This window comes from Haliotis rubra, unplaced genomic scaffold, assembly GCF_003918875.1.
Source record: "Haliotis rubra isolate DU_JTF1 unplaced genomic scaffold, ASM391887v1 Scf248, whole genome shotgun sequence".
In the NCBI taxonomy this organism is placed as follows: domain Eukaryota; kingdom Metazoa; phylum Mollusca; class Gastropoda; order Lepetellida; family Haliotidae; genus Haliotis; species Haliotis rubra.
In genome coordinates, this window is record NW_025766536.1 from 882,380 (window position 1) to 899,662 (window position 17,283).

The 17,283-nt window shown below is 40.9% G+C and overlaps 1 protein-coding gene across 2 annotated transcripts in view; it reads right to left on the reverse strand.

Moving 5' to 3' along the window:
- LOC124279217 (beta-galactosidase-1-like protein 2) overlaps positions 1–17,283 on the reverse strand; it is a 74,087-nt gene that overhangs the window by 27,125 nt on the left and 29,679 nt on the right. For both annotated transcript variants that reach the window (XM_046715028.1, XM_046715024.1), the window contains exons 11-13: positions 14,141–14,196; positions 12,829–12,981; positions 10,881–10,958 (exon numbers count right to left, since the gene is read on the reverse strand). In XM_046715028.1, the coding sequence (XP_046570984.1) occupies positions 10,881–10,958; positions 12,829–12,981; positions 14,141–14,196 (287 nt within the window). The remainder of the gene's footprint in view (positions 1–10,880; positions 10,959–12,828; positions 12,982–14,140; positions 14,197–17,283) is intronic.

Below are 17,283 nucleotides of genomic sequence, written 5' to 3' on the forward strand. Positions count from 1 at the left end.
TCTAAAAACGCCCTTAATAAGGGAGCACATTCCCGACAACGCTTTGCTCCAGGAACATGACGATTGGGGATCCGAGGAAGTAAATATTGTTACAGTGTGCGCAAAATTACGCTTACTGAGTCTAGACTGACAAGACGGATATCCTGATTCACCTAAAGTGAATGAGACCGACTTTGAGAATCACTCTGACGAAAACACACCTTACGGCTAGGTGAACCGGATCGAAATGGCCAACCACCTCGACCAGGCGAGACTGAACGACTACGGGAATCAAAACGCTGATGGTGTGTCGAACTGAAACCTATGTTGAGGTGAACTGAGTCGGGAATGTGAACCCGTTCGTCCTGGTGAACCCCTTCGAGTACGTGAATCAGTTCGGTCAGGTGAACCCATTTGATTACGTGAATCAGTTCGGTCAGGTGAACCCATTCGAAGATGTACTGGTGAGCCGGCTCGGCCGTGTGAGCCGGTTCGGCTGTGTGAATCAAAACGCTGTGGTGAGTCGAACGGAAACACCTGTTGAGGTGAATTGAGTCGGGAATGTGAAGCGAGTCGGAATGTGAAGCGGTTCGTCCTGGTGAACCTATTTGAGTACGTGAAACAGTACGGCCAGAGGAACCCATTCGACTACGTGAATCAGTTCGATCAACTGAACTCATTCGAGGATGTTCTGGTGAGCCGCCTCGGCCGTGTGAGCCGGTTCGGCAGGTTGAGTCGGTTCGGCAGGGTGAGCCGGTTCGGCTATGGTGAGCCGGCTCGCTGGCTATGTGAGTCGGCTCGCCGCTCGGCGATGTGAGTCGGTTCGGCAAGGTGAGCCGGTTCGGTAAGGTGAGCCGGTTCGGCTATGTGAGTCGGCTCGGCTGTGTGAGCCGGCTCGGCGGGTGAGCCGGTTCGGCAGGCTCGGCTTTCGGGGTGAACGAGAACCCTAGAACGACTCTTGCCAGCCGTGGAAGAACGATTCAACCTTCGCACCAGATGGTGATTCAACTCGGTGGGTGAATTGTTCCGTTAGATGAAACCGCGGAATTAGGAGAACGGGTACGCTCCAACCGCTACCGATCCCCGCTTTGACGATGAATGCTTAGAAGTTCTCGGTCTGTGATCGCTCGAAGAAACAGACCTACGAGATAATGTAGATCGCAGGTCTGGCGTAGAAGAAATATCGGTCATTACCACCCTGGTACGCCCCTGAGAACGTAAACTGGGTGAGGGAACCTCCCTAAAAGCCGCCTCTCACGCTCTCAGATAAATAGGAATCTGACGGCGGCCCATAAAATCTTAGTCAGGGCGAGACGGCCGATTGAGAACGGTGAGCAGTGAGGGTGGGGCGATCTAAGCATTGTTTCTTAGCGGAGATGGACCAGACCCCGCAGAAATAGTCCTAGCCCTATCTGCCAAACGCCTGGCACAAGCACGCTTGTAAGATTTAAACGCCTCATTAGACAGACCTGAACACTTAGGACAGCGTGTGTCCCAGTCACAAACACCCACACAATCAACACACGATGTGTGAGGGTCCCATGCTGAAAATACTTTATTACAACGGACGAAAACTTCCGCTTACTGGCCTTAACAGGCTTAACCATTTTGAGCAATTCTCAGATGAAAATTTTCCACGCCCACCAGTGGAGCCGACAAGAAAGAGAATGAGTATGTGAGGTGATCACGGGTGAGGATCATGCGATGCCTCGTGCTGTCATGGACTAGTGAGCACGACTGACACAGAAGGCACGCACAGCACGGGAGAGGGCAAGGTAGGCCTTGGAGCAAAGTTTTAATTCGCTTCCCACTCATGGTCGAATGAAGAGAGAGAGGTGCAAGTCGTGAGATAGGATAAGTTTAAAAATTGAAATATTAATGTTCAAAATAGTGAGTGAGTGAGTGAGTGAGTGAGTGAGTGAGTGAGTGAGTGAGTGAGTGAGTGAGTGAGTGAGTGAGTGAGTGAGTGAGTGAGTGAGTGAGTGAGTGAGTGAGTATGGTTTTACGCTGCTTTTGTCCATTTTCCAGCAATATCACGGTTGGGGACACCAGAAATGGGCTTCACACATTGTACCCATGTGGGGAATCGAACCCGAGTCTTCGGCATGATGAGCTAACAGTGCACAGACTACTTCCACTGTGCATCAAGGTTTTAATCTGGTTGTGTATATATATTGTGTGACAAAATGCAATTTCATTCTACACTATGTATAGAAACATTCGAGGTTACGAGGTAAACATGTATACATAAACCAATCACACCAAATGCATGATGGGCGAGTGAGTATGGCTTTGGCAATATTCCAGCAATATCCAGGTGAGAACACTATAAATGGACCTCACACATTGTACCCATGTGGGGAATCTAACCAGTTCTTCGGTTTGACGAGCGAAAGCTACCCAGGCTGCGATTTCGTTATATTTTCAGTACTGGGTGCTAGGGCTGCGCAATATAACCGGTTTACCGGTATTTACCGGTTCAGACATGAAAACGATACGTACTGCGATACGCTGATCGAAAAAACGGTATTTTGACATGCATTCGGAAAACTTCGTAACACTCAGAAATCTTCAGAGATTTCCGTTTTTCACACCGGAAGTCATGCATTTGTTGTAAAATGGCGACCCCTAGTGATGACCAGTGATCTCTGATATGTCCTGACCAGGTCAAGTTGTTGTCTAAAATCTCAGGGCTTTTTTGAGAGCAGAGAAACTAGTTCAAACTAGTAACCATTGTGTTGATGTTAAATTGTTCTTTTCTTTGTTTCATTTGTGCCAAATATTATTTACATTTGTATTTTGTCATGATTAAAAGTTTTTATGAAAGCTTAATCAAGCATAGTGATTTTGTTGTGTTTTTGCTTTATAAATTAAGCATTAACTCGATTATGAGTAGTTTTTTGTTAAAAAAACCTTCTTGCAATATATTGCAATACATATCGCAGTATATGCTTTCGCATCACAATACATTGCAGTATGAAAATTCTCTGCAATACCCACCCCTACCGTGTGCAACCTCAATGGGGAACATTCCTCAGTTAACTCCCTTTACTGCTTCGCCAATAGATGGCGCCAATCACTACGGACCTAAGTGTACTTCCGGTATAATCACAGTCAATTTCAAATGCGCAGCAATTACTATGCCTCACACGTTCTGCTGTGCCTCGGGATGCTACAATAGAGGTAGTTCGACGTGTCCGAGAGGTCAAAACTTGCTGAAATGGTGGTTGCATGTCATTCGAAGTAGCGACGAGTTTAAACCAAAGCTGGTCTCACTCACTGTCTCAGTGTTGTGTGCCATTTCCACTTCTGACAGCGATTTCATTACTGTAACTAATCATGGTAAGAGTACCACGTATTTTGTTACTTTTAAAGTTTCAAGATAACGTTTGTTACTGTTATTCTCCTTGCCAAATTTAGTTAAAGTGCATGCCAACCAAAATTACGAGCAGGGATTTTGAATCGATTCTGGGAAAAGAATATGTTGCTTCAAGAGGGACACACGCTGAACAAAACTTTTCATGCGAAACATGGTAGCAGTTCCTCCCGTTCCCCCATTCCAAATAATATTTATAAATATACTAAAATTATTAACAAAACTTTACACAACAATTACTAGAGAACTCATAAAAATGACTAAAAGTTCAAAATTTAAGTTAGGGTTAGGTTTAGGGTTAGGTTTAGAATTTAGGATTGGGGGAACGGAAGGAACTCTTTCCGAATGCCACTGATGTTATCTTGTGAAATCGGCACCCCAGTGAAGATTAGCTATAAAACAGTTCCTGTAGTATAGTCTGTTTGCAGTGAAAACGTACTGGTGAATTTCACTTTAAACAAAAATGTAAATGGAATAAATAATAAATGGAACCTTGACAATTGAAAATTTAAATCTTAGATTTTTATTCAACTTAGGAAAAAAGTTGTTTAACAAACGATCATAGTTTCAAATCGCTTATATTGATTTGTATTACTGACTGACTGACTGACTGAGTTTGGTTTTACGCCGCTTTTAGCAATATTCCAGCAACATCACGGCGGGGGACACCAGAAATGGGCTTCACACATTGTGCCCATGTGGGGATTCGAACCCGGGTCTTCGGCGTGACGAGCCAACGCTTTAACCATTAGGCTACCCCACAGCCCCGATTTGTATTACAAGGGGGTAAGCGCAGTAGTTGGAACAGTGAAACAAATGCACGTGTGGTACGTGATGAGCGTTAACTTAGACCAACCCGACTTGACATCGGTGTTTCATTTTATGTGCATACCCCCTTGTAATACAAACCAATAATACTGATTTGAAACTATGATCGTTTGTTAAACAACTTTTATCCTAACTTGAATAAAATTCTGAGATTAAAATTTTCAAATGGCAAGGTAAAATTATGAGGATTTGCAATCTTAATTTCATTTTATTTGATTTAAGTGAAATTCATCGGTACGTTTTCACCGCAAACAGACTATAGTTGGCCTTTATTCATTGTTAACATTGATTCAAAATTTTCCACCCTACTTAAACACAGCTATTGGATTCTAATTTCAGGTTAATCTATTGAATCTATTTTCAACTACATTTCAATTATATTTTAGCAAAGCATTGATCACTTGATATGGCCTGTTGATTTCACCTGCTTGTTAAATTGAGCCATATACTTAAAATTATAATGTATGTGATATTTTCACATATGCTTATATCTCCTGATGACAGGTAGGTAGAGTAGGCAAGTAATTGGAACCCCAATTTATTATTTTCAATGTTTTAAGGTAATTGGCATTTCACAAGTAAATTTTCATGTGAACCTGTGGGTTAACCTAAATTTGATTCTTGCTTTTAAAAAGCAAGTTGGCATCATTAAATACATGTTTGCAAAGTTGTTTATGTTTGACTATAACACCTTTGCTCCCTTCATTGTTGAATTAAAGTTTACCAAGAATGCTAATTGTATTCACAATTGACTTTTCCCCTTTAATGCATCATATTACATCTCCCTACAGGTGCCTGTTGTCCACAAAGATGAGGCCCAGGTGATTCCAGAATACACATGATACAGATTAATGTTTGTTTACTTTTGGTATGAATTTGTCTGAATAATGTCTGGTGTACTTGTTGAACACACTTCTTTGTATCAGACATTTCTCCCTATAGAAAAAATATTAACGAGGAGAATTACTTTCTTGAAAACGGTGTTAGTAGCTACACCAAACTGTCGCTCATATTATATTAAAGAAGTTGTATATCCATAGAACTCTCCTCTTTGTTCATCACACTAACGGGGCGGTGGGGTAGCCTAGTGGTTAAAGCGTTGGCTCGTCACTCCGAAGACCCGGGTTCGATTCCCCACATGGGTACAATGTGTGAAGCCCATTTCTGGTGTCCCCCGCCGTGATGTTGCTGGAATATTGCTAAAAGCGGCGTAAAACCAAACTCAGTCAGTCAGTCAGTCATCACACTAACTTCTAAATCCCACTCAAAGAAGGAAAAACAAGAAGACAAAGTCATCAATATCCCCCGCAATGGCAAAATACTCTTCATGATTATGTCTACGAGTTATGATTATGTCAAATATTTAGGTGTGTACATAGAAAAGTGGAAGGAGAGTATTGAAAGGGTTTAAAAGTTCTGCTCCAGAAAGGAGCACTATCACCAATTTCAGTGTAAGTCAAACTTGTTGCCATGGAAATGCCAAAAATATTTTATTCAGAATTCCAAAACTACCAAAAGGCACCAGTACACCACCAGATCTATCTATGTGCCAAGTTTGGTGAAGAAATATTGAATGGTGTTAGAGTTCTGCTTCGGAAAAGAGCACAACCACCGATTTCAGTCTAAGTCAAACTTGTTGCCATGGAAACGCCAAAAATATTTGATTCAGAATTCCAAAACTACCAAAGGCACCAGTACACCACCAGATCAATCTATGTGCCATGTTTGGTGACGACATATTGAACGGTTTTACAGTTCTGCTCCGGAAAAGAGCACTACCACCAATTTCAGTCTAAGTCGAACTTGTGCCATGGAAACGCCAAAAATATTTGATTCAGAATTCCAAAACTACCAAAAGGCACCAGTACACCACCAGATCTATCTATGTGCCATGTTTGGTGACGACATATTGAACGGTTTTACAGTTCTGCTCCGGAAAAGAGCACTACCACCAATTTCAGGCTAAGTCGAACTTGTGCCATGGAAACCCCAAAAATATTTGATTCAGAATTCCAAAACTACCAAAAGGCACCACTACACCACCAGATCTATCTATGTGCCAAGTTTGGTGAAGACATATTGAACGGTTTTAGAGTTCTGCTCCGGAAAAGAGCGCTACCACCAATTTCAGTCTAAGTCGAACTTGTGCCATGGAAACGCCAAAAATATTTGATTCAGAATTCCAAAACTACCAAAAGGCACCACAACACCACCAGATCCATGTATGTGCCAAGTTTGGTGAAGAAATATTGAACGGTTTTAGAGTTCTGCTCCGGAAAAGACAAATGTGCACGGACGGACGGACGGACGGACGGACAGACGGACGGACGGACGGACGGACGGACGGAGTCCATTTTAATACCCCCCGCCAAACGCGTTGCGGGGGATAAAAATGTCAGTATATTTAAATTATGCTTCTCCATAGTTGAAACATTTGTTAAGTATAATGTTTTCTACCTTTAACTTATCCCAATGAATGTGTTCATCATGTGAACATTTCTCCACAACAGTAACTTAAATCTGATAATGATACATTTAGGAGATAAACATCACGTGGTGGTGAATTCCCGGGTGTTATTGAGTATTTGAAGCACAGGAATATTTCATTTGAAACCTTGTAAACACAAAAGTAATCCAAAAGGTCCACACATGTTTTTTGTGTCTGCTCTCATTGACATCGAGTACGGGTACAGCAGTGAAATGTCATCAGCCGGCCGTTTCGGCTGTCTCCCATGGTAGCATCTGGAACTGCTCATTTGTGACGTCATTCGGACTTTACGTCACAATATGATTTTAATGACGTCATCACAGCTGACGACGTAACAATACAATGGTGTGAGCGATGTTTGTATGTATTAATACGCAGAGAGTTTCCGGGAATCAAATACCATTTGATCACGTTTTTCAACCAATCAGATTAAAGAACACAGTGTCTTTTGGTTGACAATTTCTCATAACTGGCAGTCATAAGATAATATGACCCTGTATCAGTTGGGATAGTAATACTCCACTGATGTTTTCCAGGATGAACACCTCTAAGGCAAGAGAGAAAAACAGATGCTGTATGACTGATTCTTTCCCTGGACTGTATCAACTGACCCACTTAATGCTGGTGGATACTTGTGCTGTTACATGTGACATGACTTGAGGTTGCTGGTGGGGAAACAATCACCCATGATGATTTTGATGGCAAGAATATTGAGGCCAAATATGAAAGTAACTGTATATCAACACAGAGAGACAAACATGCAGTGCTTCCAGTACTAACTATTATGCTTAGTGCTGCAGCAATTTTCATTTACACAGGACTGTCAAACTATTCAGAGTTCACTGTTGTACTTCCATTTTGGTCCATATGCATGTCACCTAAATTATCTGTACAGCAATATTGACAGTATGATTGTCAGTGTGGAAAACATCAACATGCATCTGATGTAAGTGTTAATCAAGGTTTTTCAAAGGAGACCGTAATTTTTTACTGTATGTATGTCTATATTTATGAATGTCCATACAAGCAGAATATAATATGTTGAACAATAAAAACTGAAATGACAACCCAGACTTTGTTGATTTTTGGCTGATGATAATTGACACATGATAATAATCCTAAGTATTGTAGAATCTCAGTTGTACCATTTAGACAACCGTTCAAAAGCTAAATTATTCCTTGTTTCAATATTTCAAATGCACACTGTGTTCACTGATACTGTGAGCCCATTATAATTGTGATGAGCCTTGATGTAATTTGCAAACCCTTCACACATGCTGGAAAAACAAATGAAACAAATTTTATTTCCAAATCTAAAAGGCTCCCACCTTAAACATGTTAAAGGAATTGGACCTGATACCCCCTTGCTTCTGGCATCAGATAGTTCAGACCTCCAGTAATTGTTCAATGTGTTTATATATTTCAGTATTTCACTCATGCTTAGTTACATTATTTGACAACACCTGAAACACAATTTCAAATAATATTCTTGTGTTTTCAAAATGTGATCGGACATTTAGGTACTGGTTATTTGTGTAGAGAAGGTACAGCCTTTAAAAATGGTAAAGAGAGGGGTGGGGTCCCAAACGATACTTAGAAATATATTATGCAAGCAATATGCCAGTTTACTGTACATTTTTGGGATTGAAAAATGGCCTAAGGGACTGTTCATAATTTTTTTGGGGGGGGATATGAGGTGATGATGATTTTAAGGGGGTCAACTATTTTGTTCTGGAAAGGTAGGGTTCATCAATTTTGTACACATTGTACTAGGGGGATCAGCAAATTATTTTGTACACATTGTACTAGGGGGGTCAGCAAATTATTTTGTACACATTGTACTAGGGGGGTCAGCAAATTATTTTGTACACATTGTACTAGGGGGGTCAGCAAATCTGCACATAAAAAATATTATGCTTAAAATTATGTGTGTGGGGGGGTTAATTGATCTTGAATATGACATATGCAAAGGGGATGTCACTTACTTTGTACATGAATTGTAGGGGGTTCATTCACATGCTTCTCCATAAAAATCTCACACACACACACACACACACACACACACACACACACACACACACACACACACACACAATAAAATAAAAATTATGAACGGTCCCTGACTATGTAGAAACTATAAACCAGAAGTTGTGTGCTTATTTATCGTGTGAATGGGTGTAATATATTTTGTTGAACACACTATCAACGAGTCGATAAAATTCGATAAATTGATTTATGTTTCAAACCCTCTTGAAAACGATACGTTGCCATAGCATTTCCTCTTTCCATTGCATCCCGAAGCATTATAAGCTATGAGAATAGGTTGTTTACGTGAACATCAACTGAAGCACTTATGTTGTGCGCTTAATCAGGTCAGTGCTAACGTAATTTGTTTAAGGCTAATTTCAGTGTACACTAAACCTATGTTCTAACAACTACTACGACGCAATTAATGCTCTGTGTAATGTGACATAATGAGGAGTAAATGGTTTGACAAATTTAAATGTCACTCCAATGTGTGCTCATAACACCAGTTCTGCACTTACTACCATGACAAGAAACACACACAAGAATGTGCTACGTAACTTATTTATAAGTACACAAATGATTACTCTTGTACCAAGTCACGCGGAAAGAAACGTTTTACGTGCAGTCACTTAATTCCCAATTAGAACACCCGATGACAGCTCCAAGATGTTGTAAAATTTATTGTTAGCTGCACCGGGTGCAACTTGTTACTGAAGGTAACCTGCACCAGCCATGCACCAGTGCATGTTGTAAATAGCGAAATCACACCCTGTTACCCCACCAGCCCTGCAAGATGGAGACTACATTGTATCAACTATCCAGACATGGTGGCTCTAAGCATGAAGGGTGCTGATGTGTAAAGCCAGTAGCTGAAGATACTGGCACAGGTCAGGGGCATCACTCTGCACAGAAGTGTCATTGAGTCAGACTGGTACAGTAAATTATCTGTTATGAGAGTGTGTTTTTTGTAATTTGTGATATCACATTGATTAAGTGATGATTGTTATGGGTCATGGTGTTTGGCATTTTGGGTGTGGGATTTTGCTCGCATCTTGCATCATATATGTTCAATGGCAATAGTATTTTTAACGGTATGCCTTTTTGATAGCACTTCAGAGTTGCCTCCCTTGGCTGGCTTTATTTTGTTTTGACGTCCAGTCGTATGTTCGAGAAAATCCTGTAACGTTCTGAGAGAATAATGATGGAGCCAAGCTTTGCTAAAATGCTTGAGAACTGTGTAAGAGCTATAAAAAAGGCTGGTTGTTGCGTTGTACGACGGGATTTATTACATGACTGGATTTATACACATCTGCCTGCCATCGTCAAACTGACCTACATTTCAAGACTGACCGTGCTCGTCTATATTCAACTGTTGTCATTGTAAACAGCCTTCAATCAGTATATGTGCTCTCACTGTAAATGTGAGTCAATATTATATATTTGTGACCCAACAGAGGTACAGATAAGCTGCGTATCTGCGTAAATTACGCAAATATTTATGTGAAAACTCAATTCTTGTTAAGTGTATTGCGTACAAGTACGCTTGAATTTTTGTAAATACTCAATAATTTTTATCTTACAGGCGTACACACACAAAAATGTCGAATCTTAGCTTCCATAGATAAAATAACTGAGGTATATTCAGAGGTTCTATTTCAACACATGAACTTGCCAACTTTCAGTCTTTCTTATCGTTTCTCATATTACAGATACAAAATAAATAACTTTTAAACTTTATTATATTTTTACAATTAATGGAAAATGGCAAAATACCCATTTGAGTTTGAGTGAGGAGGGTACAATTTAATTGGTTACTCAAAGGAAAATTAGGATACACAATTGAGATGAACACAAGCGAGTACATAACCCAATGACCTAAAATGTTATCTGTAGCTCTGCCCAATATTTTAGATTTGTGATTTAACTGCATTTTACTAGAAATCTGCATTGTCATTCATTGTAGCTTGCTCATTGTATATTCAATATATTATGTTAGACTTGTATGTGTTCTATATTGCAGGTTCAAAGGGGATTCTTAAACCTTTTGTCACGGCAAATTATTAACCGTAACATATCCTAGAGAACATTTATAGCAAAAGGAATCGGAACCCAATCAACATTTAGTACTCCCATACTGCTAGATGTAAAGTACATTCTAAAGCCACGGTAAGAGTTACCTACCTTGACATCCTCCAGGGGGACCTCAGGGTCCTTATTGTGCCAGTCCAATATGGCTGTCTCCTTGGAGTCCAGCAAAATCTGAAACAGGATTCATTTTCAAGACCTAGTTTGGAACTTACTAAGGTTATCACACACATTCAAGGCCATTAGCGGACATTATAAATACCATCAGCAGATATTTTCAACCGATCAGAGGACATTTTCAATGTGAATAGAAGGCATTTTCAAAGTCCAGTTATTTGGTTTTGGGTGTTTCGATATTGTCTTGAAGAGGTGAGGGGAAATTGGGTTTTACGTCGTGCTTGAGAATATTTCGCTCATATGACGACGTGCATGCGTGTGTATGTGCGGCTGCTTGTACTCTGAACTGAATTTTAGAATGAATCATCTTTGCCTAATAAATGAATAATAACTTTCAAGAAGCCCAAAGAAAGAAGTAAGAAAAAACTGAAGATAGCACCTGAAGGTGAGGTGAAATGGAGTTTAACACATTACTTATTTCGCTCATATCATGACGTGCATCCATGTGTATGTGTGGCTGCGTGTACTAGCCTAGACTTAAGCTGGTTTTATAGTGCTAGCCCACTGAGATACCATGCCGCAGTGAAGCAGGAATACCCCACTCAGACACATTATACTGACTCCGAGCCGACCAGTCCTTGTTGTACCCATTAATGCCGAGCGCCACGCAGGGACCAACGAGTACCATGTTTAACGTCTGTTTGTATGACGCGGCCGGGGATCGCAGCCAGCTTGATTTGTAGACAGGGGACATAACTCTTCACTGCGCACGTCTCAGTCCAATCGACATTGGACAACACTGACAAGAACATACCAGAACTACGTTTGTACATATGACTCACACATGTAACATATGTTATATTTGGGACTACACTTTCTCAGTAAAGGACAGATTCTAGTACTTTTTGTGGGTTGAGTCCCATCCGGGATTCAAACCCACACGCTCAGAGTGAGGCACCTAATCGCCAGCACACAAAGTCAGACACCTAACCCGCTCAACCATCGCTGAGGATTAGGTGCCTCACTCTGAGGGTGTGGGTTCGAATCCCGGATGGGACTGGCAATGGGTTATTTGCACCCCTGCTCATACATGATTCACCACAACTAGTCAACAATCATCAACTGTATTTAAATTGTTTTTTTTCTGTTTTGTGTTTCTAATGTCTCTTAATCACAGGATAACCTCTTTATAAATTTTCTGACATTTTACTTGAACTATCTGCAGCGGGACCTGGTGATCAGTTTAGAGGTGAGGCGGGGTGAGGTGAGGTGAGGCGAGCAGTATACCAGTTTACTTTAACCACCTGCCTTCCCCATCACCTTCAGGTGAGGTGAGGTGAGGAGGTGAGGTGAGGTGAAGTGAGGCGAGCAGTATACCAGTTTACTTTAACCACCTGGCTTCCCCATCACCTTCAGGTGAGGTCAGGTGAGGCGAGCAGTATACCAGTTTACTTTAACCACCTGGCTTCCCCATCACCTTCAGGTGAGGTGAGGTAAGGTGAGGCGAGGTGAGGTCTGGTGAGTTGAGTTGAGCTGAGGTCTGGTGTGGTGAGGTGAGATAGGTGAGGTGAGGTGAGGTCCAGTGAGGTGAGGTGAAGGTGAGTGAATGAGTGAGTTCAGTTTTATGCCGCTTTTAACCATATTCCATCTATATCATGGCGGGGGACACCAGAAATGGGCTTCACACATTGTACCCAAGTGGGGAATTGAACCGGGTCTTCGGCGTGACGAGCCAACGCTTTAACCACTAGGCTACCCCACCGCCCCCAGGTGAAGGTGAGGTCCTACAGCACAAGTGATATGGGTGAGGTCTGTTGAGGTGAGGTGAGTTGAGTTGAGGTCTAGAGTGGTGAGGTGAGGTAAGGTAGTGTTGTGGAGGTGAGGTGAGGTGAGGTTATCCAGCACTAGCAATGTACATCACTCTCACCTGTGCCCTGTCTGAGACGTGTCCAGGCAGTTTGAGCAGTGAGCCCGCCTTGTTGAGGGTCTTCCTGTAGACAATGTAGCCGTAGCTCTGCCCCACACCAGTGATCAGCTTGATGTTCTCCATATAGTCTGGGGTTTTCAACGCCAGTGATGTCTGTTGGGGAAACACAAGCATTAGTTATCTTAACCACAATCCGACCATTGAATACCCCTTGAGGAGACTCGAATGAGCTTCATGGATTCTGTGTCAAACTTTTAACTCACAAAAATATATTTTATACTGTACTGGATAAGCTGGACTGTTGCTGGTAAGAAAACATTTACTTATTTAGAGAAAAAAAAGGGTTTATTGAAAAAGACATGAATCCTGAGTAATTTACTACATAATATTTCTGACAAGGACTGGGAAAGAAGACAGTAAGTATGGCTTTAAGCTGCTTCAAGCAATATTCCAGCAATATCACAGTCGGGGACACCAGATATGGGCTTCACAAGTTGCCCTCATGAGGGAAATTGAACTAGTGTCTTCCCCATGTCTCGTGAAGGCTTTAACAAGTAGGCTTCCCTACCACTTCTTACAAAACAAGTACATTTCTATAAATATTATCTTCCATAGATATACGGTTGTCAAATGGGCTGTTTCAATCAGAGGTATTTACACTGATTTGATACTTCTGACAGACCAATCAGAGTTGAGCATTTTCCAAATTCATGGCAGATACTTCTGACAGACCAATCAGAATTGAGCATTTTCCAAATTCATGGCAGATACTTCTGACAGACCAATCAGAATTGAGCATTTTCCAAATTCATGGCAGATACTTCTGACAGACCAATCAGAATTGAGCATTTTCCAAATTCATGGCAGATACTTCTGACAGACCAATCAGAATTGAGCATTTTCCAAATTCATGACAGATACTTCTGACAGACCAATCAGAATTAATGGCAGATTGTCCATAGTATTGGATCTCTGTTTTATATTGATAAATGCACTTGATCCAAGTGATTGAGTGAGCAAATAGACAGATTTCAAGTTGACCATCTGACCTAACTTTGCTTCATCACAGGACAAGCAATTGAGTCCTTGGAAACCTCAAGGATCACATGTATTTACTAACAAACCTAGGAACCTGGCACAACAAAGGGAGACAACTCTGCATTTTAGATTCAATGTCACAGGATCCCCTGAAAGAGTAGATAATCTGAGCTCCCACTGTTAGTTTCATGAAAATATGAAAGACAATTTATCTACCACCTACTTCCAGTAATCATACTTGACAGCATGTTCCTGTCGCCATAGTTACACATACCTCCATCAGGCTTATCATTGCATCCCAGGAGAGATAACTATCCATGGCCAGGTGACCTGCAAATACAACATTAACAATGACTAAACTACATCGAACACAGGGAACTGGACTTTGTGTATACAGTGGAAGCCCTCCAAACCGGGCAGCCCTCCAATCCGGCATGCTCTCAATATCACCACTAGAATTTGGTCCCGGCAGAAGCTACTTAATTTATGATCATTTACACGCCCTCTAATCTGGCGTCAGTCTATTCCGTATTTCGGCACAACAAAGACCGCCCAATTGACTGTTTGTACTGTAATTAACGCTCTCTAAACCGGCATCCGGTATCTCGGCTCTCCTGTTGATTGGTTGATTGGCTGAACGTGTATTGACAACTTAGTGGATTACCATCGGCATTAAGCTCATTGATGTTGCCTGATAAAAGGAGTATGGATAAGGATTAGGCCTAAGTAGGTTAGGTAAATTGGTGAGTGACACGTGTCACTTGTATTATAAATTAATTGTCGTGTAAATGAAAACAGTAAATTTGACAAACTTAACACACTGACGCATGATTGTTTTTCGACTGCCCGCAGTAAAAACATGCCCATTTCTGGCCCTGTTTTGAAAGAGAAAGCTATTCCGTTTGCTTCAGAATTAAATATCAACAGGTTTAAGGCATCAGATGGTTGCCTGGCACGCTGGAAGACACGAAACAACATCAAACATCAAAGTGAGCGGCGAATATGATGACTATCAACACGTTGTACAGCCGTATTTTATGGCATAGGGAAGATCATTCGCAGGTTGAAAAGGAAAAAGTTCTCTAAACCAGCACGTCCTCTATACCGGCATTTTTTGTCGGTCCCAACAAATGCCGGTTTAGAGGGCTTCCACTGTATTTGCATTAACTCTATACATACTTACTGCCATTAGATTCACACATTCTGAACAGCCTAATTGTGGCCATGGTTCAGATGTACCTGTGTTATGCATACTAGGGCTGGCTAAAAAGATTGAAAATAGAAATATCATCGATATCATTACTAATGATTATCAGTGTCAGCGCCTTGAGCAGGCACTAGTTGCGTGGATATGTGCACTATATAAATATACTATAATAATAATATGAAAATTGTGTAATCAATAATATTGTACGTGAACTATTGTAATATGTTAGTTCACTTAGATATACTCCTCACAAAACTGTCCTATAATATGTTAGTTCACTTAGATATACTCCTCACAAAAAAGGTCAGCAACATATTTTTAGTCTCATTACATTTTCATTTATTGAAATTGCAAATCATGGTATGATGCAAAAGAAAGGTGAAACATATGTACACACGATTAACAAAATGAAATGAAATGATATTGAGTAATTATAGACTTACAAACCATCAAAAGCATGTACCCGTGAAACAGTCGTGCAAAATGTGCTGCATTGATGGAGCAAAATGTTAACGTTAAGTTTCAAGTCATTTGTGGACAGTGAAGCAGTGTTCAGTAACGCGAATGACCACCTTGAGCACAAATGCAAGCTTCTACATGTATTGACATTGCCCAAATGAGCCTTTAAAGTTGCTGTTGTGGAATGTTCTGCCATTCTCTCTGTAACGCCTGTTCAAGGTCATCCAGAGTCTGGGGGTGAACATGGAGACCGTAAACACGACTTCCAATAATGCACCAAGCATGTTCAATGGGATATACATCAAGTGACCTTGCAGGCCAGTCCATATGTGATGTTGTTGATCTAAACAACATCGTTAACAACTCTTTCTCAGGCATTATCATCCATTGACGGGCATTATCATCCATAAATATGAAGTTAGGACCCGCTTGTTGTACCAGAGGAATGATTACAGGTAGGTTTACACCGATCAGGGTGCATGTTTGAAGAGTGGAGGACATTCATGGTACGCATTTTGCATGTTGTTTCTGAGGGTGGTTGTGTTCAGCCGATGTTGTTAATATTACCAGATAAATCAATTTGACAGTCAATAAAGGTTATGCATTCTTTGAATATTTACCTTTTAGTAACATGACGGCAAAAATCACTGTCGAGATTGATAAAGATATTACACTGAAAATACTTGTTGCTTAATTTTTTGTGAGGAGTATAGTATTGGCAAAGTAACTTGGGCATCAAGCATAAGGATATTTATTATTTTCTCACGGTTATGGGTATGTCTGGTTAAACCAAACTGTTGGTCATATTGATGTTTTAGTAACGATTTTTGCAAAGGTTGTTGAATGAATATTGGAGAAGTATCTTTGAGCAAACAATAACCCCAAAACATTGTAAAGAAATCAACACATTTCACGTCAGCGGTGAGTTGTGACATATGTAGGCTTGGATTACCAACAAAACCCCGTCCTGAACATACTTCTGTAGTAGCCTATGAATAATGACCTAACTTTGTGTATTTTCTGAATAAATTAAATTTCTATTTCTCTATCTTCTCCATATTTCAAGTACGAGGGGTGGTTGCAAAATCCTAGATACACCCCTGATTTTGAATTCATTTTAATAAACTGTGACAGTTATTTCTGCAGCTACAGATGCCAGATGTTTGCCGGCACAGCTGTCACAAATCTATAGTCTAGCCAATAAGTAAATCCAACAGCTGGGACGATCCACCAGCTGGTTAAGTAAACTAGACCTCACACAATGGACATGACTACATACCCAGCAAGAGGCAAAATTAACCAAACGTAGCAACCGTAACACATACATTCACTGTAACGTTTGTGAAACTGAATCCTATAAAAAACACATAACAAGAAAACTTGTCCTCACAAAACGGACACGAAGTAGAGCCTATAACTGACTGACTGAGTTTAGTTTTACGCCGCTTTTAGCAATATTCCAGCAATAACACGGCGGGGGACACCAGAAATGGGCTTAACACATCGTGCCCATGTGGGGAATCGAACCCCGGGTCTTCGGCGTGACGAGCCAACGCTTTAACCATTAGGCTACCCCACCGCCCCAGTAGAGCCTATAAAGGATATATATACTGAAATATTTGTGAAATTGAATCCTTTAATAGAACGTAAGAAGACCAAGTTTTACCAATTTAACTGCCCTAAGGGTACGAAGTTGGAAATCCTAAATTTTAATGGCGAGATTGAGCAAGAGGATGGTCACATGGTGAACC